The sequence below is a fragment of the Anthonomus grandis genome, chromosome 3 (assembly GCF_022605725.1).
Source record: "Anthonomus grandis grandis chromosome 3, icAntGran1.3, whole genome shotgun sequence".
Taxonomy (NCBI): Eukaryota; Metazoa; Arthropoda; class Insecta; order Coleoptera; family Curculionidae; genus Anthonomus; species Anthonomus grandis.
In genome coordinates this window covers 1,115,366-1,139,941 of record NC_065548.1, presented here as the reverse complement: position 1 = coordinate 1,139,941, position 24,576 = coordinate 1,115,366, and the positions used below count along the sequence as shown (strand labels likewise).

Below are 24,576 nucleotides of genomic sequence, written 5' to 3'. Positions count from 1 at the left end.
TTCGGGTTTATTTGGTCCAATTATACCCGAAAAATATCATTTTATTCCCATCCTTCTCTAATTTTCGGACTGAGATAAGGATATATAAATGAGAATTTAATTTTTTCCTCTATTTTCTATATCATTTTTTCATTTTATTAATAGGGTCTGGATCGTCTGGAAATAGTGTTTTTCGGGTTTATTTGATTTAATTATACCCGAAAAATATCACTTTATTCCCATCCTTCTCTAATTTTCAGACTGAGATAAGGATATATAAATGAGAATTTAATTTTTTCCTCTATTTTCTATATCATTTTTTCATTTTATTAATAGTGTCTGGATCGTCTGGAAATAGTGTTTTTCGGGTTTATTTGGTCCAATTATACCCGAAAAATATCATTTTATTCCCATCCTTCTCTAATTTTCGGACTGAGATAAGGATATATAAATGAGAATTTAATTTTTTCCTCTATTTTCTATATCATTTTTTAATTTTTTTAATAGTGTCTGGATCGTCTGGAAATAGTGTTTTTCGGGTTTATTTGGTCCAATTATACCCAAAAAATATCATTTTATTCCCATCCTTCTCTAATTTTCGGACTGAGATAAGGATATATAAATGAGAATTTAATTTTTTCCTCTATTTTCTATATCATTTTTTAATTTTTTTAATAGTGTCTGGATCGTCTGGAAATAGTGTTTTTCGGGTTTATTTGGTCCAATTATACCCGAAAAATATCATTTTATTCCCATCCTTCTTTAATTTTCGGACTGAGATAAGGATATATAAATGAGAATTTAATTTTTTCCTCTATTTTCTATATCATTTTTTAATTTTTTTAATAGTGTCTGGATCGTCTGGAAATAAAGTTTTTCGGGTTTATTTGGTCCAATTATACCCAAAAAATATCATTTTATTCCCATCCTTCTCTAATTTTCGGACTGAGATAAGGATATATAAATGAGAAATTAATTTTTTCCTCTATTTTCTATATCATTTTTTAATTTTTTTATTAGTGTCTGGATCGTCTGGAAATAGTGTTTTTCGGCTTTATTTGATTTAATTATACCCGAAAAATATCACCTTATTCCCATCCTTCTCTAATTTTCGGACTGAGATAAGGATATATAAATGAGAATTTAATTTTTTCCTCTTTTTTTTATATCATTTTTTAATTTTTTTAATAGTGTCTGGATCGTCTGGAAATAGTGTTTTTCGGGTTTATTTTGTCCAATTATACCCAAAAAATATCATTTTATTCCCATCCTTCTCTAATTTTCGGACTGAGATAAGGATATATAAATGAGAAATTAATTTTTTCCTCTATTTTCTATATCATTTTTTAATTTTTTTATTAGTGTCTGGATCGTCTGGAAATAGTGTTTTTCTGGTTTATTGGGTCTAATTATACCCGAAAAATATCACCTTATTCCCATCCCTCTCTAATTTTCAGACTGAGATAAGGATATATAAATGAGAATTTAATTTTTTCCTCTATTTTCTATATCATTTTTTAATTTCTTTAATAGTGTCTGGATCGTCTGGAAATAGTGTTTTTCGGGTTTATTTGATTTAATTATACCCGAAAAATATCACTTTATTCCCATCCTTCTCTAATTTTCAGACTGAGATAAGGATATATAAATGAGAATTTAATTTTTTCCTCTATTTTCTATATCATTTTTTAATTTTTTTAATAGTGTCTGGATCGTCTGGAAATAGTGTTTTTCGGGTTTATTTGGTCCAATTATACCCAAAAAATATCATTTTATTCCCATCCTTCTCTAATTTTCGGACTGAGATAAGGATATATAAATGAGAAATTAATTTTTTCCTCTATTTTCTATATCATATTTTAATTTTTTTATTAGTGTCTGGATCGTCTGGAAATAATGTTTTTCGGGTTTATTGGGTCTAATTATACCCGAAAAATATCACTTTATTCCCATCCCTCTTTAATTTTCAGACTGAGATAAGGATATATAAATGAGAATTTAATTTTTTCCTCTATTTTCTATATCATTTTTTCATTTTATTAATAGGGTCTGGATCGTCTGGAAATAGTGTTTTTCGGGTTTATTTGATTTAATTATACCCGAAAAATATCACTTTATTCCCATCCTTCTCTAATTTTCAGACTGAGATAAGGATATATAAATGAGAATTTAATTTTTTCCTCTATTTTCTATATCATATTTTAATTTTTTTATTAGTGTCTGGATCGTCTGGAAATAATGTTTTTCGGGTTTATTGGGTCTAATTATACCCGAAAAATATCACTTTATTCCCATCCCTCTTTAATTTTCAGACTGAGATAAGGATATATAAATGAGAATTTAATTTTTTCCTCTATTTTCTATATCATTTTTTCATTTTATTAATAGGGTCTGGATCGTCTGGAAATAGTGTTTTTCGGGTTTATTTGATTTAATTATACCCGAAAATTATCACTTTATTCCCATCCTTCTTTAATTTTCGGACTGAGATAAGGATATATAAATGAGAATTTAATTTTTTCCTCTATTTTCTATATCATTTTTTCATTTTATTAATAGGGTCTGGATCGTCTGGAAATAGTGTTTTTCGGGTTTATTTGATTTAATTATACCCGAAAAATATCACTTTATTCCCATCCTTCTCTAATTTTCAGACTGAGATAAGGATATATAAATGAGAATTTAATTTTTTCCTCTATTTTATATATCATTTTTTCATTTTATTAATAGTGTCTGGATCGTCTGGAAATAGTGTTTTTCGGGTTTATTTGGTCCAATTATACCCGAAAAATATCATTTTATTCCCATCCTTCTCTAATTTTCGGACTGAGATAAGGATATATAAATGAGAATTTAATTTTTTCCTCTATTTTCTATATCATTTTTTCATTTTATTAATAGGGTCTGGATCGTCTGGAAATAGTGTTTTTCGGGTTTATTTGATTTAATTATACCCGAAAAATATCACTTTATTCCCATCCTTCTCTAATTTTCAGACTGAGATAAGGATATATAAATGAGAATTTAATTTTTTCCTCTATTTTCTATATCATTTTTTCATTTTATTAATAGTGTCTGGATCGTCTGGAAATAGTGTTTTTCGGGTTTATTTGGTCCAATTATACCCGAAAAATATCATTTTATTCCCATCCTTCTCTAATTTTCGGACTGAGATAAGGATATATAAATGAGAATTTAATTTTTTCCTCTATTTTCTATATCATTTTTTAATTTTTTTAATAGTGTCTGGATCGTCTGGAAATAGTGTTTTTCGGGTTTATTTGGTTCAATTATACCCAAAAAATATCATTTTATTCCCATCCTTCTCTAATTTTCGGACTGAGATAAGGATATATAAATGAGAATTTAATTTTTTCCTCTATTTTCTATATCATTTTTTAATTTTTTTAATAGTGTCTGGATCGTCTGGAAATAGTGTTTTTCGGGTTTATTTGGTCCAATTATACCCAAAAAATATCATTTTATTCCCATCCTTCTCTAATTTTCGGACTGAGATAAGGATATATAAATGAGAAATTAATTTTTTCCTCTATTTTCTATATCATTTTTTAATTTTTTTATTAGTGTCTGGATCGTCTGGAAATAGTGTTTTTCGGGTTTATTTGATTTAATTATACCCGAAAAATATCACCTTATTCCCATCCTTCTCTAATTTTCGGACTGAGATAAGGATATATAAATGAGAATTTAATTTTTTCCTCTATTTTCTATATCATTTTTTAATTTTTTTAATAGTGTCTGGATCGTCTGGAAATAGTGTTTTTCGGGTTTATTTGGTCCAATTATACCCGAAAAATATCATTTTATTCCCATCCTTCTTTAATTTTCGGACTGAGATAAGGATATATAAATGAGAATTTAATTTTTTCCTCTATTTTCTATATCATTTTTTCATTTTATTAATAGGGTCTGGATCGTCTGGAAATAGTGTTTTTCGGGTTTATTTGATTTAATTATACCCGAAAAATATCACTTTATTCCCATCCTTCTCTAATTTTCAGACTGAGATAAGGATATATAAATGAGAATTTAATTTTTTCCTCTATTTTCTATATCATTTTTTAATTTTATTAATAGTGTCTGGATCGTCTGGAAATAGTGTTTTTCGGGTTTATTTGGTCCAATTATACCCAAAAAATATCATTTTATTCCCATCCTTCTCTAATTTTCAGACTGAGATAAGGATATATAAATGAGAATTTAATTTTTTCCTCTATTTTCTATATCATTTTTTCATTTTATTAATAGGGTCTGGATCGTCTGGAAATAGTGTTTTTCGGGTTTATTTGATTTAATTATACCCGAAAAATATCACTTTATTCCCATCCTTCTCTAATTTTCAGACTGAGATAAGGATATATAAATGAGAATTTAATTTTTTCCTCTATTTTATATATCATTTTTTCATTTTATTAATAGTGTCTGGATCATCTGGAAATAGTGTTTTTCGGGTTTATTTGGTCCAATTATACCCGAAAAATATCATTTTATTCCCATCCTTCTCTAATTTTCGGACTGAGATAAGGATATATAAATGAGAATTTAATTTTTTCCTCTATTTTCTATATCATTTTTTAATTTTTTTAATAGTGTCTGGATCGTCTGGAAATAGTGTTTTTCGGGTTTATTTGGTCCAATTATACCCGAAAAATATCATTTTATTCCCATCCTTCTTTAATTTTCGGACTGAGATAAGGATATATAAATGAGAATTTAATTTTTTCCTCTATTTTCTATATCATTTTTTCATTTTATTAATAGGGTCTGGATCGTCTGGAAATAGTGTTTTTCGGGTTTATTTGATTTAATTATACCCGAAAAATATCACTTTATTCCCATCCTTCTCTAATTTTCAGACTGAGATAAGGATATATAAATGAGAATTTAATTTTTTCCTCTATTTTCTATATCATTTTTTCATTTTATTAATAGTGTCTGGATCGTCTGGAAATAGTGTTTTTCGGGTTTATTTGGTCCAATTATACCCGAAAAATATCATTTTATTCCCATCCTTCTCTAATTTTCGGACTGAGATAAGGATATATAAATGAGAATTTAATTTTTTCCTCTATTTTCTATATCATTTTTTAATTTTTTTAATAGTGTCTGGATCGTCTGGAAATAGTGTTTTTCGGGTTTATTTGGTCCAATTATACCCAAAAAATATCATTTTATTCCCATCCTTCTCTAATTTTCGGACTGAGATAAGGATTTATAAATGAGAATTTAATTTTTTCCTCTATTTTCTATATCATTTTTTAATTTTTTTAATAGTGTCTAGATCGTCTGGAAATAGTGTTTTTCGGGTTTATTTGGTCCAATTATACCCAAAAAATATCATTTTATTCCCATCCTTCTCTAATTTTCGGACTGAGATAAGGATATATAAATGAGAAATTAATTTTTTCCTCTATTTTATATATCATTTTTTCATTTTATTAATAGTATCTGGATCGTCTGGAAATAGTGTTTTTCGGGTTTATTTGGTCCAATTATACCCGAAAAATATCATTTTATTCCCATCCTTCTCTAATTTTCGGACTGAGATAAGGATATATAAATGAGAATTTAATTTTTTCCTCTATTTTCTATATCATTTTTTCATTTTATTAATAGGGTCTGGATCGTCTGGAAATAGTGTTTTTCGGGTTTATTTGATTTAATTATACCCGAAAAATATCACTTTATTCCCATCCTTCTCTAATTTTCAGACTGAGATAAGGATATATAAATGAGAATTTAATTTTTTCCTCTATTTTCTATATCATTTTTTCATTTTATTAATAGTGTCTGGATCGTCTGGAAATAGTGTTTTTCGGGTTTATTTGGTCCAATTATACCCGAAAAATATCATTTTATTCCCATCCTTCTCTAATTTTCGGACTGAGATAAGGATATATAAATGAGAATTTAATTTTTTCCTCTATTTTCTATATCATTTTTTAATTTTTTTAATAGTGTCTGGATCGTCTGGAAATAGTGTTTTTCGGGTTTATTGGGTCTAATTATACCCGAAAAATATCATTTTATTCCCATCCTTCTCTAATTTTCGGACTGAGATAAGTATATATAAATGAGAAATTAATTTTTTCCTCTATTTTCTATATCATTTTTTAATTTTTTTAATAGTGTCTGGATCGTCTGGAAATAGTGTTTTTCGGGTTTACTGGGTCTAATTATACCCGAAAAATATCACTTTATTCCCATCCTCCTCTTATTTTCAGACTGAGATAAGGATATATAAATGAGAATTTAATTTTTTCCTCTATTTTCTCTATCATTTTTTCATTTTATTAATGGGGTCTGGATCGTCTGGAAATAGTGTTTTTCGGGTTTATTTGATTTAATTATACCCGAAAAATATCACTTTATTCCCATCCTTCTCTAATTTTCAGACTGAGATAAGGATATATAAATGAGAATTTAATTTTTTCCTCTATTTTCTATATCATTTTTTCATTTTATTAATAGTGTCTGGATCGTCTGGAAATAGTGTTTTTCGGGTTTATTTGGTCCAATTATACCCGAAAAATATCATTTTATTCCCATCCTTCTCTAATTTTCGGACTGAGATAAGGATATATAAATGAGAATTTAATTTTTTCCTCTATTTTCTATATCATTTTTTAATTTTTTTAATAGTGTCTGGATCGTCTGGAAATAGTGTTTTTCGGGTTTATTTGGTCCAATTATACCCAAAAAATATCATTTTATTCCCATCCTTCTCTAATTTTCGGACTGAGATAAGGATATATAAATGAGAATTTAATTTTTTCCTTCATTTTCTATATAATTTTTTAATTTTAATAATAGTGTCTGGATCGTCTGGAAATAGTGTTTTTCGGGTTTATTTGGTCCAATTATACTCGCAAAATATCATTTTATTTCCATCCTTCTCTAATTTTCGGACTGAGATAAGGATATATAAATGAGAAATTAATTTTTTTCTCTATTTTCTATATCATTTTTTAATTTTTTTAATAGTCTCTGGATCGTCTGGAAATTGTGTTTTTCGGGTTTATTTGATTTAATTATATCCGAAAAATATCACTTTATTCCATCCTTCTCTAATTTTCAGACTGAGATAAGGATATATAAATGAGAATTTAAATTTTTCCTCTATTTTCTATATCATTTTTTCATTTTATTAATAGTGTCTGGATCGTCTGGAATAGTGTTTTTTGGGTTTATTTGGTCTAATTATACCCGAAAAATATCATTTTATTCCCATCCTTCTCTAATTTTTCGGACTGAGATAAGGATATATAAATGAGAATTTAATTTTTTCCTCTATTTTCTATATCATTTTTTAATTTTTTTAATAGTGTCTGGATCGTCTGGAAATAGTGTTTTTCAGGTTTATTTGATTTAATTATACCCGAAAAATATCACTTTATTCCCATCCTTCTCTAATTTTCAGACTGAGATAAGGATATATAAATGAGAATTTAATTTTTTCCTCTATTTTCTATATCATTTTTTCATTTTATTAATAGTGTCTGGATCGTCTGGAAATAGTGTTTTTCGGGTTTATTTGATTTAATTATACCCGAAAAATATCACTTTATTCCCATCCTTCTCTAATTTTCAGACTGAGATAAGGATATATAAATGAGAATTTAATTTTTCCTCTATTTTCTATATCATTTTTTAATTTTTTAATAGTCTCTGGATCGTCTGGAAATTGTGTTTTTCGGGTTTATTTGATTTAATTATACCCGAAAAATATCACTTTATTCCCATCCTTCTCTAATTTTCAGACTGAGATAAGGATATATAAATGAGAATTTAATTTTTTCCTCTATTTTCTATATCATTTTTTCATTTTATTAATAGTGTCTGGATCGTCTGGAAATAGTGTTTTTCGGGTTTATTTGATTTAATTATACCCGAAAAATATCACTTTATTCCCCATCCTTCTCTAATTTTCAGACTGAGATAAGGATATATAAATGAGAATTTAATTTTTTCCTCTATTTTCTATATCATTTTTTAATTTTATTAATAGTGTCTGGATCGTCTGGAAATAGTGTTTTTCGGGTTTATTTGGTCCAATTATACCCAAAAAATATCATTTTATTCCCATCCTTCTCTAATTTTCAGACTGAGATAAGGATATATAAATGAGAATTTAATTTTTTCCTCTATTTTCTATATCATTTTTTCATTTTATTAATAGTGTCTGGATCGTCTGGAAATAGTGTTTTTCGGGTTTATTTGATTTAATTATACCCGAAAAATATCACTTTATTCCCATCCTTCTCTAATTTTCAGACTGAGATAAGGATATATAAATGAGAATTTAATTTTTTCCTCTATTTTCTATATCATTTTTTAATTTTATTAATAGTGTCTGGATCGTCTGGAAATAGTGTTTTTCGGGTTTATTTGGTCCAATTATACCCAAAAAATATCATTTTATTCCCATCCTTCTCTAATTTTCGGACTGAGATAAGGATATATAAATGAGAAATTAATTTTTTCCTCTATTTTCTATATCATTTTTTAATTTTTTTATTAGTGTCTGGATCGTCTGGAAATAGTGTTTTTCGGGTTTATTTGATTTAATTATACCCGAAAAATATCACTTTATTCCCATCCTTCTCTAATTTTCAGACTGAGATAAGGATATATAAATGAGAAATTAATTTTTTCCTCTATTTTCTATATCATTTTTTAATTTTTTTATTAGTGTCTGGATCGTCTGGAAATAGTGTTTTTCGGGTTTATTTGATTTAATTATACCCGAAAAATATCACTTTATTCCCATCCCTCTCTAATTTTCAGACTGAGATAAGGATATATAAATGAGAATTTAATTTTTTCCTCTATTTTCTATATCATTTTTTCATTTTATTAATAGGGTCTGGATCGTCTGGAAATAGTGTTTTTCGGGTTTATTTGATTTAATTATACCCGAAAAATATCACTTTATTCCCATCCTTCTCTAATTTTCAGACTGAGATAAGGATATTTAAATGAGAATTTAATTTTTTCCTCTATTTTCTATATCATTTTTTAATTTTTTTAATAGTGTCTGGATCGTCTGGAAATAGTGTTTTTCGGGTTTATTTGGTCTAATTGTACCCGAAAAATATCACTTTATTCCCATCCTTCTTTAATTTTCAGACTGAGATAAGGATATATAAATGGGAATTTAATTTTTTCCTCTATTTTCTATATCATTTTTTAATTTTTTTAATAGTGTCTGGATCGTCTGGAAATAGTGTTTTTCGGGTATATTGGGTCTAATTATACCCGAAAAATATCGCTTTATTCCCATCCTTCTCTAATTTTCAGACTGAGATAAGGATATTTAAATGAGAATTTAATTTTTTCCTCTATTTTCTATATAATTTTTTAATTTTTTTAATAGTGTCTGGATCGTCTGGAAATAGTGTTTTTCGGGTTTATTTGGTCTAATTGTACCCGAAAAATATCACTTTATTCCCATCCTTCTCTAATTTTCAGACTGAGATAAGGATATATAAATGGGAATTTAATTTTTTCCTCTATTTTCTATATAATTTTTTAATTTTTTTAATAGTGTCTGGATCGTCTGGAAATAGTGTTTTTCGGGTTTATGGGGTCTAATTGTACCCGAAAAATATCACTTTATTCCCATCCTTCTCTAATTTTCAGACTGAGATAGGGATATATAAATGAGTATTTAATTTTTTCCTCTGTTTTCTATATAATTTTTTCATTTTATTAATAGTGCTTGGATCGTCTGGAAATAGTGTTTTCGAGTTTATTTGGTATATCGATATATCAGCGATAATGTATAATTTAATAATATTTAACTCCCAACTCTCTCTTACACCCTTCATTTACACCATGTTTGACTCAAATCACTCTCTCTCTCCAAACCCCGAAAAACACTCACAAACACTTTCCCCTGTCCCTTAAACGTAAATATCAACAAATAATAAAATTCCATTTTTATTGTTGCAGTGAATCGTTCGAACGACGTCGCAGCAGCATCCTAGACACGTTGTCGGCGACGCCCGCGATCGTCGCGGCGCTCGCCGAAAAACGCGGGAGCGTCTGTTTGAATAAATGCTTAAGGGAGGTGGGGGCCAAATTGGAAATGGGAGGTCTTGGAGGTGGTGGAGGTGGAGGAAACTCATCACCTGCCACGAACCACCACCACCACGGCACGTCAAACGCGTCTCCTATAAATGTCACCACGAATCCGTTGGAGAATCCAGTACATTTGGCGGGACGGAATAAAGCGCCGCAGGCGACTATCGTGGTTTGTACTTTTGTTTATTTATTTATTTATTTGTTTAATAAATTGCGGTTTTGTGGGTGGCGCGTGTGTGTGTGTTTAGGATAAACGGTTTATTTAAATGGGGCAATAAAGTGCATTATTGTGGTAAACGTGACCGTGCAAGATTTATAGTGAGTAGCTTGTTTTATTGAGTTGGTAAATTCTAATTTTACTTATTTGGCAATGGTAGAACGTCGATGGAAATTGCCTTTTATAATACTGCCTGTATAGAAAAGAACATTTCCATTTGATGCTATAGCTTTATAAGTAATGGGTTTCTAAGTGTTATAACGTCTATAGGAAACATCTTGACATTATTGACTTTAGACTGACAAATTGTTCGTATCTCATATTTATCATAATTTATTTCTTATGGTTAGAAGGTCAATAGTTAATATTAACTAGAACTACCATTAACGTTCTGACAAACTAAAAATCAATTTTTTCCCGTTAAATTAAAAGAAATAAAGAAAAATACTCATTTTGCTATAGTTATAATTTTTTTATATAGATATTTAATGTTTTATCAATGTTAATAGAACTAAACGTAAAATAATTTAATTAATTAATTCTTCGCTTAATAAAACGCTTGAAATTTCAAGATTAAATAGGCCTTGAATTTTTAATTAATTACGATTAAATAGTCAGTTAATTAATTATTCCAGGCAATTGATCCACAATTTTAATTAAAGTGGCTGAACTTTTCAGAAATATCATCGAGTGTACTGCCTAAAATTAATATATAAATATCATTAAATAATTAATTTGACAGAAAATTAAAGCGTAATTTTAATAAAGTATTTAAAAAAAATGGGCGAGTCAGCTATCTGCAATTATTATATGAATGTCATTATTTAATTAGTAATTTAATTAATTAAATATTTCAGGCAATTCAGGCACAATTTTAATTAGAGTGCCTAAATTTTTGTTTAAATATCTACTACAAATAGACCGCCTGTAATTATTATTTAAATGTCATTAATTAATTAGTTTTAAATTTAATTTATTGTTTCAGGCAACTGAGAGACAAAAACCCTGCGATTCAGGTGCCTGAAATTATTATTTAAATGTATTTAATTAATTAATTTTTTCCAAGTAATTAAATCACAACTTTAATTAATTTCCTTAAAAATTGAAAAGAAAAAGGCGATTTAACTGCCTGTATTTATCATTTAAATATGATTATTTAATTAGATAATTAATTATTCCCGGAAACTGAGGCCTAAATTTAATGAAAGTGCTTAAAAATTTAAAATAATTCGACTGCCTGGAATTAATTTTTAAGCCATTATTTAATTAGTGTATTAATAAATTAAATATTTCAGGCAATTCAGGCATAATTTTAATTAGAGTGCTTAATTTTTTTTTTAATATCTGCTACAAATAGACTGCCTGTAATTTGTATTTAAATGTCAATAATTAATTAGTTACTTATTAATTAATTGTTTTAGGTAATTGATGCAGAAAATTAATTTGTGTATTTAACATTACAAAAAATAATCGGTGCCTGAAATTAATATTTAAACATTAATAATTAATTATAGATTTAATTATTTCAGGAAATTGAGGCTTAAATTTAATGAAAGTGCTTAAAATTTTTTAAAAATTAGACTGCCTGGAATTAATATTTAAATCATTATTTAATTAGTGTATTAATTAATTATCTACAATTTGCTGCAAGTAAATTGCCTCTAATTATTATTTTAATGTTATTAATTAATTAATTATTAAATTGTTTTAGTCAATTGAGGTACAATTTTAATTAAAATGCCTCAAATTTTGAAAAAAATTGGCGAGTCAATTTCTTATAATTATTATTTAAATAATATTAATAAATTAAATATTTCAGACAATTAAAACATAATTTTAATTAAACTGCCTACAATTTTAAGTAAAGTTGGCAAATCAACTATTTTGGAATTAATATTTAAATTTCAATAACTAATTAATTATTCCAGGCAATTAAGGTGCAATTTTAGTTAAATTGACTAAATTTTTTTAAAAATTGGCTGTAATTGAATTGCCTGTATTTATTATTTAATTAACTAATTTATTTTTCAAGTCAATTGAGGCACAATTTGAATTAAAATGAGTAAAATGTCGAAGAAAACGTAGGAATCAATTCTCTGGAATTTTTATTTAAATATCAATAATGAATTAGTTTCTTAATTATTCCAGGCACTTGAGGCATAATTTAATTAAAGGGTCTTAAATGTAGAAAAAACAAGCGAATCCACTGCCTGTAATTAATATTTAAATGTCTTTAATTAATTATTTGTTCAATTGAAGCACAGTTTTAAATAACGTGCCTAAAATTTCGAAAAAAGACCGGAGACGCAACAGCCTGGAATTAATTATTATTCATATGTCATTAATTTATTAATTAATTAATTATTTCAGACACTTGAAGCACAACTTTAATTAAATCGTGTGAAATTTAAAAAAAAAAATCTGCTACAGCTAAACTGTCTGTAATTATTTTTTAAATTTTAGTTATTAATTAGTTTATTATTTTATTAATTATTTCAGGTAGTTGAAGCATAATTTTAATTAAAATGCATAAAATTTCGAAGACAATGGAAGAATCAATTCTCTCGAATTTTCATTTAAATATCATTAATTAATTAATTTCTTAATTATTTTAGGCACTTGAGGCATAAATTAATTAAATAGTCTTATATTTTAAAAAAAAGCAAACCACTGCCTGTAATTATTATGTAAATGTCATTATTTAATTAGTTGTTCAATTGAGGCACAGTTTTAATTAAAGTGCCTAAAATTTCGGAAAAAAGACCGGAGTATAAACAGCCTGGAATTAATTATTATTCATATGTCATTTATTAATTAATGAATTATTTCAGATACTTAAGGCAAAATTTTAATTAAATTATGCGAAATAAAAAAAAATGCTACACGTAAACTGCCTGTATCTATTAATTATTTAATTTTTAATTATTATTTATTTACGAAATTTTCGAGAAAAAAAAACCAGCGAGGCAACTGCTTGTAATTATTCAAATAATCTGGCCATTAAGGTACAACTTTAATTTACCTTACAAAACTTACTTTACCTCAAAAACCTGAAAAATGCAAATTTCCCAATCTTTTAAATATTTACAATATTTACCCAACCCAACCCAACCCCAAACCCCTGACAGGCTCCTGTTAGGTCAATTCAACTTCCCTTATAGATCAGTTTTTAAATATGACAAATAGTGGACAAACTTAGAGTACGAGTAGTAACAGAAATACGAGTAGTCAGTGTAGTACTTATCGATATTAGTGTCTTTTTCAGGCTTTATTATCTTTGTTTTCTATGTTAATTAGCCCTAAGGAAGCCAATAAGCAGAAACACGTATTGATCCAACTTTACTTTTTCGGCTTCCCTACTTATTATCGAATATCCTGCTTTTTTTATGGTTTCACTTTCAGAAATTCAACAAGTTTGTGATATTTTTTTCTGTCATACCTTTTTTTGTATTATTACATGAAGAAATTTATAATTTTTAAAATATAGTGCGCTGTAGTCATTTTCTTATTGTAATTTTTATTTAGAAATTCATCTTTTGCTCGCCTTACAAGCAAGTAACTAAATTTAAAATCAAAACTAAGACTCCTTGTATTTTCACAAAAACCGTGTGTGAATTTGACTAAAGTTCATTTTAAAGGTGCAACAAGCGTCGGTTTCCTTAGACCAGGCCAACGTCACTTCGACGATCCTCCTGAAAAACGGAAGCGATTTCGTCGGAAACGTGGCCGCCTCTCAAGAGGCGAACGCAGCAGCAGCAGCAGCCGCAGCAAAACTCGCCGCTTTGAAAATCCAAAAAGAGGAAAACATGAAACAGCTGCTGGACGTGGCGAACAATCTCACCCTCGAGGAGATACACGACTTCGAAATGAGGTAAAAATACAATTTTTCTTTTCAGTAATAGAGTTTCTGTCATAATAAGACCCGCAACAGTCTTAGAAACTCATTTTGGTGTTGTAGCAAAGCTTATTTTACGCTCAATGTCAATTATTTCTTATCTTATATGGGTATTTATTAGAGCCTACGGACATGATCAGAATCATAATGAAATTATATTTTTCTAACATCATTAATCCAACAACACATGAGGATAATAATTTCATAGCGATCGGGTATGATTCTTGAGTATCTGTGGGTTTTCATATGGAAAAACAGGCCAAAAAAGCATTATTTGTTGTTATGTGTTGTATTGTGTTGAAATGTTACTTTTCATATGCAGTTGAACCAATCACAGACGTGAAGCAGCAATTCATTGCGATCGTCAATGATGCCTGAGACCCAGATACGTTTTAATGCCAAAAAGGGGTCAATTCCAAAAATGTTCTATTTACATTGGTTTTTGCTCTAGAATCACGTTTTTACCCTCAAATCCATCTTCGAGAACCCCATTAAACTAATGTAAAAAAAATGATGAAAATATTCCAAGTGGTTCCCAAGTTATGGCCAAAAATATCCGCTAAAGTATATAATGTACGTTTTAAAAATCTCAAATTTGGTGGCTCTTGGACCTTTGATGACAAAATTGCCTCTAATTCACAAAGTCCTTGAGCTACAAACAACGACCATATATGAAATTATTTGAAAAGAAATTTCCTTTCTTCCAGTAAAACTCTTTCGAGAACGTTCCTATTAATTCAGAAAGACCTTTGAAGGAATATTAAAAATTTAAGAAATGTAGCCAAAAAAATGTACCGACCAAAAATGCTCTAACTATCCCAATTTTTGGTTTATAATTAAGATTTTAGCCTCAAACTGATCCTCAGGAATCTCACTATACTAATGTGGAAAAATAACGAAAATATTCCAAGTGGTCCCAAAGTTATGACCAAAAATTTAAAGATTAATCGAATACCATACTTACCTGTATGAAGATTAATCATAATTTTCCGAATTTGTCTTCCGATATGATTACGTCTGTAGTTTCTGTCTTTCCCATCTAGGCGATACGTTTTTTTTTAAAGTAAGCAAAACAAATGAGTCACACCCGACGACCCTCTTCATGCCGTGCAGTGCGTGCCTTCATTCTGCTTTTTTTTTTTTTTTTTTTTTTTTTTTTTTTGGAGTGCAAAATTGCAAGGAAGCAGGGGATTTATGTATAGTGAGGTGGGTGGGCCGTAATCATATCGGAAGACAAATTCGGAAAATTATGATTAATCTTCATACAGGTAAGTATGGTATTCGATTAATCTTTAAATTTTCCTTCATTTGTCTTCCGATATGATTACGTCTGTAGCTGTTTAAAGTTTTTTTAAAGCAATTTTGCCTGAGAGAAAAAAAAAAAAATAAGAAAGTAAAACTACCATCGTTTTGCTTTCATTATAAATTTAATATACCTAATATTGGTATGATCAACTAAATAATAATAACAACACTAATAATACTTACGTTAAGACAACGTTATATAGTATAATGGTTAACAAGTAATTACAGAATATAATGTAAAATATAAGATATAAACCGAACATAACCCCTAAACAAAATAGTAGTATTTAACATAGTTTGTTATTTCTCTAATGCTAATTTAAGAATTGTATTAGCAAAAATTTCATTTGGTTCACCGACAGGCCTGTTATAGAATTTTAGAAACACCTCAGATTCTAAACTCCAGCCAGCGGTATTTTTTATAGTATTTACATTGACCCCACACCTAAGGGCTGATGAGGTCGAAGCATGCCTTACACTATGACTTGAAAACCGTTCAATATTAATGCCGCTATTTTTAAGGCCTGCTTTTATCCATCTACTGATACTTTGACACGAGGCAGCGTGAAATGGTTTTTTATGTGTTAGAATAAGGTTATTAATTTTGCCTCGTTGTAAGGAAGTTTTTTGAATATAAAAGTCTATTGTTGTGGCTACACAAATTTCTAATTTTTCTTTGAAATATGGAAAAACTAAGGTAGGCTGTAGTTTGTTTGGACCTGAAGTTTTAATTTTTTCTGAAATTCTTATTTCGATTTTGTCCGTGGAACGAAATATATTATTTAACGTTATTTTACTTAGGGTTTGAACTCTGTGAGCTGTTGTAATAGCCATAAGGGTAACCAATTTTATTGTAAGTTTATCGATACTAAGATTTTCCAGTGGAAAAAGAGAAGCTAAATACTTTAGAACTGGATCTAAACTCCAAGTAATAGCATATTTTGGTTGAGGCGGTATAGTGTTGTAAGTACCTTTTATAAATCTTTTTATAATAATTTCGTCCTTGTTATCCACAGAAAAGATTAAATTAAGAGCTGACCTATATATATTAATAGATGAATATGAAAGGTTTTTATTAATCTCTTCTAACAGGAAATTTAAGTAAGTATTCAGGTTATATGAAAACATATCGATATTATTACCAATACAATAACTCCAAAATTTCTTATAACAGGTAGAGTATTGTTTAAGAGTCCCCTCGCTAATTGAGGAAATCATGATCGGGATAGCCGCTTCGGAAACGCTTCTTTTCATAAGAGCCCTCCGTATAACTTCCCTGCCACCAGGGAAATCTCCTTGCATAGCGGATGCTGTTGTCTAAAAGGAGAGAGAAGTAAGTTTTTGTCAGGACCAAAAACCAACGGTTTTTCTTGAAGTATTTTAAAAAAGAGTGGATACCAAGGCTGGGTCGGCCAGTCAGGTACCACTAATATACCACAAGCTTTTTCTTCTATTATTTTCTCTAATGCCCTTGTTATCAGAGAAAAAGGGGGAAATGCATAAAAGTAACTATTCCAAGGAACCGTAAAGGCATCAACTGCTAAACAATTGGGATCTGGGAACCAAGATATATATTTTTTGCATTTAGTATTTAATTTGGTTGCGAAGAGATCTATCTCCGGTGTACCCCATTTATGAATTAGTTTTTGAAAAATTTGATTATTTAATTCATATTCTGTTTCTATAGCTAGACTTCTAGATTCTAGGTCGGCGTCTTTATTCTCTGATGATGCTATGTATGATGCAAAAACTTTAATTCGATTCGCTTCACACCAATTCCATAGCTCTTGAGTAATTTCATTAAGGGTACCAAATTTTACACTGCCTCCTCGGTTTATACAGGCAATAGCAGTTTTGTTATCAACGCGTAATAGGACTTTTATATTTCTTAATTGTTTGCAAAATGATTGAATACCATAAAGAGCAGCTTTAATTTCAAGATAATTAATGTGAAATGAACATTCACTTGGTCCCCAGAACCCATGGCACTTTCCTTCGCTACAAAACGCACCCCAGCCGCTAGAAGAAGCATCGCTAAATATTTCTAAACTAAATTTTAGACTCTTTATGTGTTCACAATGATCTAAATTATTTTGGAACCATAAGAGTTCCTTTTTAATTTTTGAGGTGATGGCCATATAATTACTATAATTTTTAAGTTTAAGGGCCATAAATTTTTCTCTTTCTAACATTTTTAGGTGATGTTGACTAAAGGGTATTGCAGGAGAAGCAGCTATTAAAGTACCTAACAATTTTGCAAAACCACGAATTTTTATTGTCGGTTTTTTCTTGACATGTAATAGTAATTTTTTTATAGATTTACGTTTCTCATCCGGTAGTGAAATAGTCATATTTATTGTGTTGTATAAAAATCCTAAAAAGGTTAAACTTTGAACAGGAGTTAATTGACTCTTTTGTAAATTAATAATAAATCCCAATTTTTTTAACAGCTGTATCGTTATGTTAGTGTCATGTAAACATGTGTTTTTGTTTTTATTTATTATAAGAATATCATCTAAATAAATTACTAACACTAAACCCTTTAGTCGTAAAAACTTAACTACCTGTTTCATAATTTTTGTAAAAATATAAGGCGCGATGTTTAACCCAAATGGTAAACAATTAAATTCATATCGTTGATTATTAAAAATAAATCTTAAGTATTTTCTAGAGGATTTGTGAATAGAAAGAAGGAAATATGCATCTTTTAGATCTATCTTAGTTACAAAACAATCTTTTAAGAGAAGTTTTGCTATCGTTCTTTTGTCCTCGAGCTTAAAATGTGGTGCATGAATGTAGAAATTAAGATTCTTTAAATTCAGAATGAATCGTTGTTTATTATTTGGTTTGGGGGCAAGAAAAAATGTTGACAGGAATTCGTTTTTGTTGTATGCACATTTTGAAATTGCACCGATATTTTCTAGTTTCGTAATATGTTTTTGAATACATGTTTTTGTACCTAATGCAAATTTAGATGTAATTTTTACAGGAATAGGTTCTTGAACAAATTTTATTTGAATTCCGTTTATGTATTGAAGTACGAATCTGTCATCAGTTAAGTCTTCCCAAACCGGTAAATAGTTTCGCAAGCGACCCGCATATTTAATATTTGTATTTACCAAGTTTAGTTTTTGCGGTAAGGGTTGGTCTGGTACGGTCTTCTCGTTGTTGCCATACGTGTTCCCCTCCCTTTCATCCTGGATCTGAATACTCCGCGCTGGTAGTTTAAATTCATTGAATTTGTATTTGTTTGGAAGCGTCTGGTAGTTGTTTGAATAGGTTTGGGTAGGTTAAAGGTCGAGAGGCCCGATGTTGAGGCTTTGGGAGCAAGTGGACCTGAGAATTGTTTCTTTTTGATCTCAATAGATGCTTTCTTTAAGTTTTGTTTAGCTTTTAGAGTTTCTTCAAAATTGGAACCAAACAGTTTATCATCAATGGAAGAGGATAGGGCCACGGCTTGTGCCTCAGAATTTAAAAATGGTGCAATCTTTTGTTTGCGTAACACCGAAATGGCATTATGTACGTTTGCGAAAAGTTGTGCACCATCTGCTAAACAAGTCAGGTTTTCTGTATTTTTCTCTTTTAATAACAGGTCCATTACTTTTCCTATTGCACTTAATCCATGCCCCAACTGATATTGTAGGGATTTTAGGAGCCTGTCATGTTTGTTTGTTGTATCAGGAAGGCAGGCCAAAATTTCTTCATTGACTTTTGGAGGTAGTAATTGCTGACAGTTTGCCGGTAAATCGTACTTTTCAATAATTTTCTTACGTTCTTCTAAGCTTACTCCTTTTACTAAATATGACTGCCATCTTATTACTATTTCGTTATGTAATTCAGCACCCAGTTTTGCATCATCCATAGGAGGTTTGGCTCCCAACGGCTTAAATTCATCCTCCAAAATAGGATCACCATTTTCCTCCTCGAGGTAGGTAGGTGGTTCATCATCTGCGTTGTCGTTCATGTTAAAATCGGTATTATCTTCTGTCTTAGTGTCACCCACGTTAACAAACACTATTTCTTCCTCCTCTCCAGAAGAACCTGGAATAGAGGATCTTCTTAAGACAACATTAATATAATGATAATGTTTATTTTAGATTATCATTATTAGTTGTAGTGTTGAATGGCCTTGCCAATTTTTTCTTACATTTACATAAATAGAGAGACCCCAAAAGAAAATTTACAGAACAAAATATAATTTATTTGTAACCTTTTAACTTTCAACATCCTTAATTACCCTCGGTTATAAGAACTGCTGACCAAGAGAGAGGCCCGTCACACCATATTAATTGCGTCTTATGTATAAACCCATAATAAAAACTTTAATGGTGTTAATATAAACAGAACAGATCTCTCAAATGTGTTTATTTTATTTTTGATTATTAGACGCATAATTTAGATTGTGTACTGAGTGTGCCACCTTCAATGATTAATTTAATAAGGTATCCACCCCGGCGGAAATGCGTAAATAGGGATGTGATTACATAACCTGTCGTTTTTATACCCTTGGTACAAAAAGACAAAATAAAATAATAATAATGCCAATTTTTGGCCCTTGGCCCAAATTGCACTAAAATTTGTTGCCCTTGGCAAAATAATAAAAGAAGATTGTAGTTTGCCCTCGGCAAAATGGTAAATCAAAATATAATATTGGCCCTTGGCCTAATTTAAAGACTAAAATTTGTTGCCCTCGGCAAAATATCAAAAGAAGATTAGAGTTTGCCCTCGGCAAAAAATGGTAAACCAAAATATAATATTGGCCCTTGGCCTAATTTAAAGACTAAAATTTGTTGCCCTCGGCAAAATATCAAAAGAAGATTAGAGTTTGCCCTCGGCAAAAAATGGTAAACCAAAATATAATATTGTTATCTTTACCTGTAATGCCGTAATGAAATGAACAAAATTAGGCCCTAAGCCCATTCACCATTTATTGGCATAATAAAATTACTGATTATGGGGTAATTTTATTATGCCAGAATTTTTTTTATTAATAACGTATACAAAGTACTTACTTGGGGTAGGTGAGGAGAGAGCCTCTTTCAATCTTTTCCTCATCCCGTCTAATTCCTCCAAAATATCACTTAATTCCCGCTTTTTGACACTTTTTTCCGAATCTCTTTTACGCGGCATTTTTTGAACGCGAGCTCGCACTAATCGATTAAAAACCGTACTCGCTAGATACGAAAAGCAGAATGAAGGCACGCACTGCACGGCATGAAGAGGGTCGTCGGGTGTGACTCATTTGTTTTGCTTACTTTAAAAAAAAACGTATCGCCTAGATGGGAAAGACAGAAACTACAGACGTAATCATATCGGAAGACAAATGAAGGAAAATGTCTGTTAAAGAATAAAATGCTTGATGTTGCATTATGGGATTCAAAATTTCAATTTTGGAGAGTCTTGGGACCTTGGGTGACAAAATTTCCTTTAACTCAGAAAGTTTTTGACGTACAAGAAATGTTCGTATATCAAATTATTTGGAAAGAAATACCGTTTCTTTTAGTAAGACTGTTTTAAGAATATTCTGATTAATTCATGAAAAACTTGCCAGGAGTATTGAAAATTTAATGGAAAATTTTGCAAAAAAAGTGTCACGGCCAAAAGTGCTCTCAGTATACTAACTCTTGGTCTATAATCATGATTTTACCCTCAAATGAATGCTTAGAAGCCTCGTTATATCAGTGTGAAAAAATCGTGAAAATATTCTAAGTGGTTCCCAAGTTATGACCAAAAATATCCGCTAAAGTATATAAATCTTGCTGGTCCAATATAATTTGATATAACTAAAAAAAGCTGAAACTCGTATCCAATTAAATAAATCAGAGAATCTTTGTGCAAATTATTATTACTATTTTTTGAGTTATAGATATTTTTGAAAAATTTTCCAAAGAAAAATATTTTTGTTTTATTTGTTTATAATTTGTAAGTCTTTTAAAGAAACGCTAACATAAGTGTGAATTAAATTATAAGCAGAATCCTCGTGCAAGTTTTCATTTAATTATTATTGGTATATTCTAATTTATAGACATTTTATAAAAAAATTCCAAAAATCTTATTTTTATTTATTTTATTTGTCTATAATTTAAAGGTTTCTTAAAAAATGCTGAAATATGTGTCCAATTAAATTAGTCAGAAAATGTCTGTGCAAATTTTCTATCCATATTAGTTTCTGAGTTATGGGCATTTTATGAAAAAGCTTCCAAAAAAAATTACTTTTTTTGATTTAATTTTTTTACTCTACAATTTACAAGTTTCTTACAAAACGCTGAAGTACGTGTCCATTCAAATTAATCGCAGAACTTCTGTGCAATTTTTCAGTTGTCTATGAATATTAGTTTTTGACTTTTTTTTTAAATTTCAATTGTCAAACAAGCATAGCAAGTAGCCAATAAAAACCGAATAAATCCATAACACACAGCGTTTTCGTATTAAATCCAATTGATAAACTAAACAAACCGTTACTCATTATCCAGATCCTATTATTGTCTAAACACATCTGTTCCCGAAAACAAATGTCCCGCCAGTATTTTCCCCGAATAGAAGCAAATAAACACTGCAATGGCCTTGTACATACAAAAACTAAATCCAACAATGATTCGGTTTTCTGGCGAGTGAGAGTTTACGCGACAGATTTACATCTTTTTATCGCGCTTTATTATTAGACGCGGCCGTTTTATAAATAGATGAGCGACCGCAGTTCTTTCTTCGGAATTTTATAAATTTAGTTCGGCACTATAGCTTTTACGTGCGGACTTCTTAAAACCGATAAGTAATTCCCCAAATTATCTTGAAAAAACTTTACTTTATTGCTAAAAATAACATTTTTGGCAACATTGGGGTACTATTGAATATCAAAAGTAACAAGAGACAATCACTCTGGATTGATTTCTTCTTAAAATCCAGGAAATACGGGGTGTACCAAAGAAGTTACATCGCAACATTTTACCGGCTGCATCTTTGTCTAAAAATAAGACAAAAACTTCGTATACAGGAATCTTATATAAAATCCACATCCATTTTTTCCAAGAGACCACACAAAATGTAAACAAACAAACGAAAAACAATGTCACGGTCTAAATCACGGTCAATAAATAAATGTAAATTTTTACATTCTCTGACTAATTTAATTGGACACATGTTTTAGCGTTTTTACCCTCAAGTCCAATTAACACGAAAGTCATATGGAATATAAGTTAATATTTTCAAAATCAAATAAAAAAAGCTGTAAGTCGATTGGTCTAATAGTTTTCAAGAAATAAGTATTTTTATCCAACATGTCTGGACAAAACGTACATGATTTGCAACCAAATGAAAACGCAATGAAATTTTAAAAATTTGTAAAAAATTAACATCAAGTCCGATTGATATGAAAATCACGTGAAATGTAAATAAATATTTTTTAAATTATATGAAAAAGACTATAAATTAATTAGTCTAACAGTTTTTAAGAAATAATTATTTTTATCAAACACTCTTGGACAAAAATTACATTTATTGCATAACTTTAATGGACGCGACGAACATTTTCTTACAAATGCGTTAATAACTTTAAAAATTTGTAAAAAATTACTATCTAGTCCAATTAACATGAAAATCACGTGAAATATAAATAAATAATTTTCAAATTAAAAACAAAAGGCTGCAAGTCAATTGGTCTAATAGTTTCCAAAAAATAATTATTTTTAACAAACATGTCTGGACCAAACATGCATGATTTGCAACCGGATGAAAATTCAATGAAATTTAAAAAAAAATTTAAAATTTTACATCAATTCCAATTGATATTAAAATCACGTAAAATATAAATGAATATTTTTAAAATCATATGAAAAAGACTGCAAGTCAATTGGTCTAACAGTTTTCAAAAAATAATTGTTTTTATCAAGCAGACTTAATAAGACAATAAGACAATAATTGCATAACTTTAATGGACACGACAAACATTTTCTTATAAATATTTTAATAACTTAATAAAAATTCGTAAAAAATTACCATCTAGTGCAATTAACATGAAAATCACGTAAAATATAAATAAATAATTTTCAAATTAAAAACAAAAGGCTGTAAGTCAATTGGTCTACTAGTTTTCAAGAAATTATTATTCTTTCTCAAACATGCGTGGAAAAAAATACATATAAATTAGAGGAAAACAAAGGGAAAATTTTTATAAAATGACCCTATAACTCAAAAAATAATAATTATAAATAAAAGAAAATTTGCACAAGGATTGTCTGATTAATTTAATTCGACACCTACTTCAGCGTTTTTCAAAAAACCTTTAAATTAGATTTAAAAAAAAAATAATTTAAAAAAAATGTTTTTTTTTAATATTCATAATGTGTATTAAAAAAAAATTAAAACACTTCTACTAAAGTTAATATTGTTTTTATTTATTTAATTAAATATACTTTTAAGGGTTCTATAGCATCTAGGTCTGAAAATTCGTGACCCTCATCGACTTGAATATTAATGCTTAATAATTATATTATTTAAATCTATTTAAAAAATATTTCTGCTATAATTAGTATCCTAATTTTTTTTAATTATAGTCTAAAGGGTTCGATAGCTACTAGTAGAAACTAGAGCAAAATCTTACTATAATGAGTCTTTTAATTTATTTTTTAAATTATACTTAAAAGGGTTCGTGATTAATTGGATACCTATATGAGTATTTTAATTCAAAAAAAATATATATTTAAAAAAAGGCTCTTTCGAGTAAATTTGTATAAAATGCCTATGATTCAAATTCCTGGAATAAATTTAAAAAATACTTCAACTGCCTGGAATCGACTTCAAGTATTTGAACTTCCCGTTTCTTCTAAAAAACTCTTCAAATACCTTGAAGGAGAAATGTATTCAAATGTCTGGAATACGTGACCAAATGCTTCAAATCCTTGGAATTAGTGAAAAAAAAAACTTCAACTGCCTGGAATTATTCAAAAATTATTTTAAATTGAATAAGTGAGAATGATTTCAATTGCCTAAATCTATAAATAAGTAAGCAAGCTTCATATTCCATTATTTTATCTCAAGTTTCCTCATTAAAATATACACTTTTAATTGCAACTTTTTG

The 24,576-nt window shown here is 28.9% G+C and overlaps 3 protein-coding genes across 3 annotated transcripts in view; 2 read left to right on the top strand and 1 right to left on the bottom strand.

The window, feature by feature from the left end:
- The window catches only part of LOC126734705 (agrin), a 323,970-nt gene that overhangs the window by 130,317 nt on the left and 169,077 nt on the right, over window positions 1-24,576 (top strand). The window lies entirely within an intron of this gene.
- LOC126734704 (uncharacterized) overlaps window positions 1-24,576 on the top strand; it is a 228,845-nt gene that overhangs the window by 138,197 nt on the left and 66,072 nt on the right. Inside the window, exons 8-9 of the mRNA XM_050438420.1 lie at window positions 9,955-10,255; window positions 13,942-14,174. Of these exons, the coding sequence (XP_050294377.1) occupies window positions 9,955-10,255; window positions 13,942-14,174 (534 nt within the window). The remainder of the gene's footprint in view (window positions 1-9,954; window positions 10,256-13,941; window positions 14,175-24,576) is intronic.
- On the bottom strand, window positions 16,673-20,695 carry LOC126734707 (uncharacterized). The gene is made up of 3 exons (XM_050438424.1): window positions 20,516-20,695; window positions 18,623-19,544; window positions 16,673-16,820 (listed from the first exon to the last, which is right to left on the bottom strand). The coding sequence occupies exons 1-2, from the start codon at window positions 20,631-20,633 to the stop codon at window positions 18,628-18,630; spliced, it is 1,035 nt and encodes a 344-aa protein (XP_050294381.1). The 5' UTR covers window positions 20,634-20,695; the 3' UTR covers window positions 16,673-16,820; window positions 18,623-18,627.

What these genes read in the sequence shown, in the direction of transcription:
- LOC126734707 (XM_050438424.1), bottom strand. Translation starts at nt 20,633, where the DNA reads ATGCCGCGTAAAAGAGATTCGGAAAAAAGTGTCAAAAAGCGGGAATTA. An exon ending in TCTCTCCTCACCTACCCCAA is followed by an intron (nt 19,545 to 20,515) that starts GTAAGTACTTTG and finishes CCTCTATTCCAG; the next exon opens with GTTCTTCTGGAGAGGAGGAA.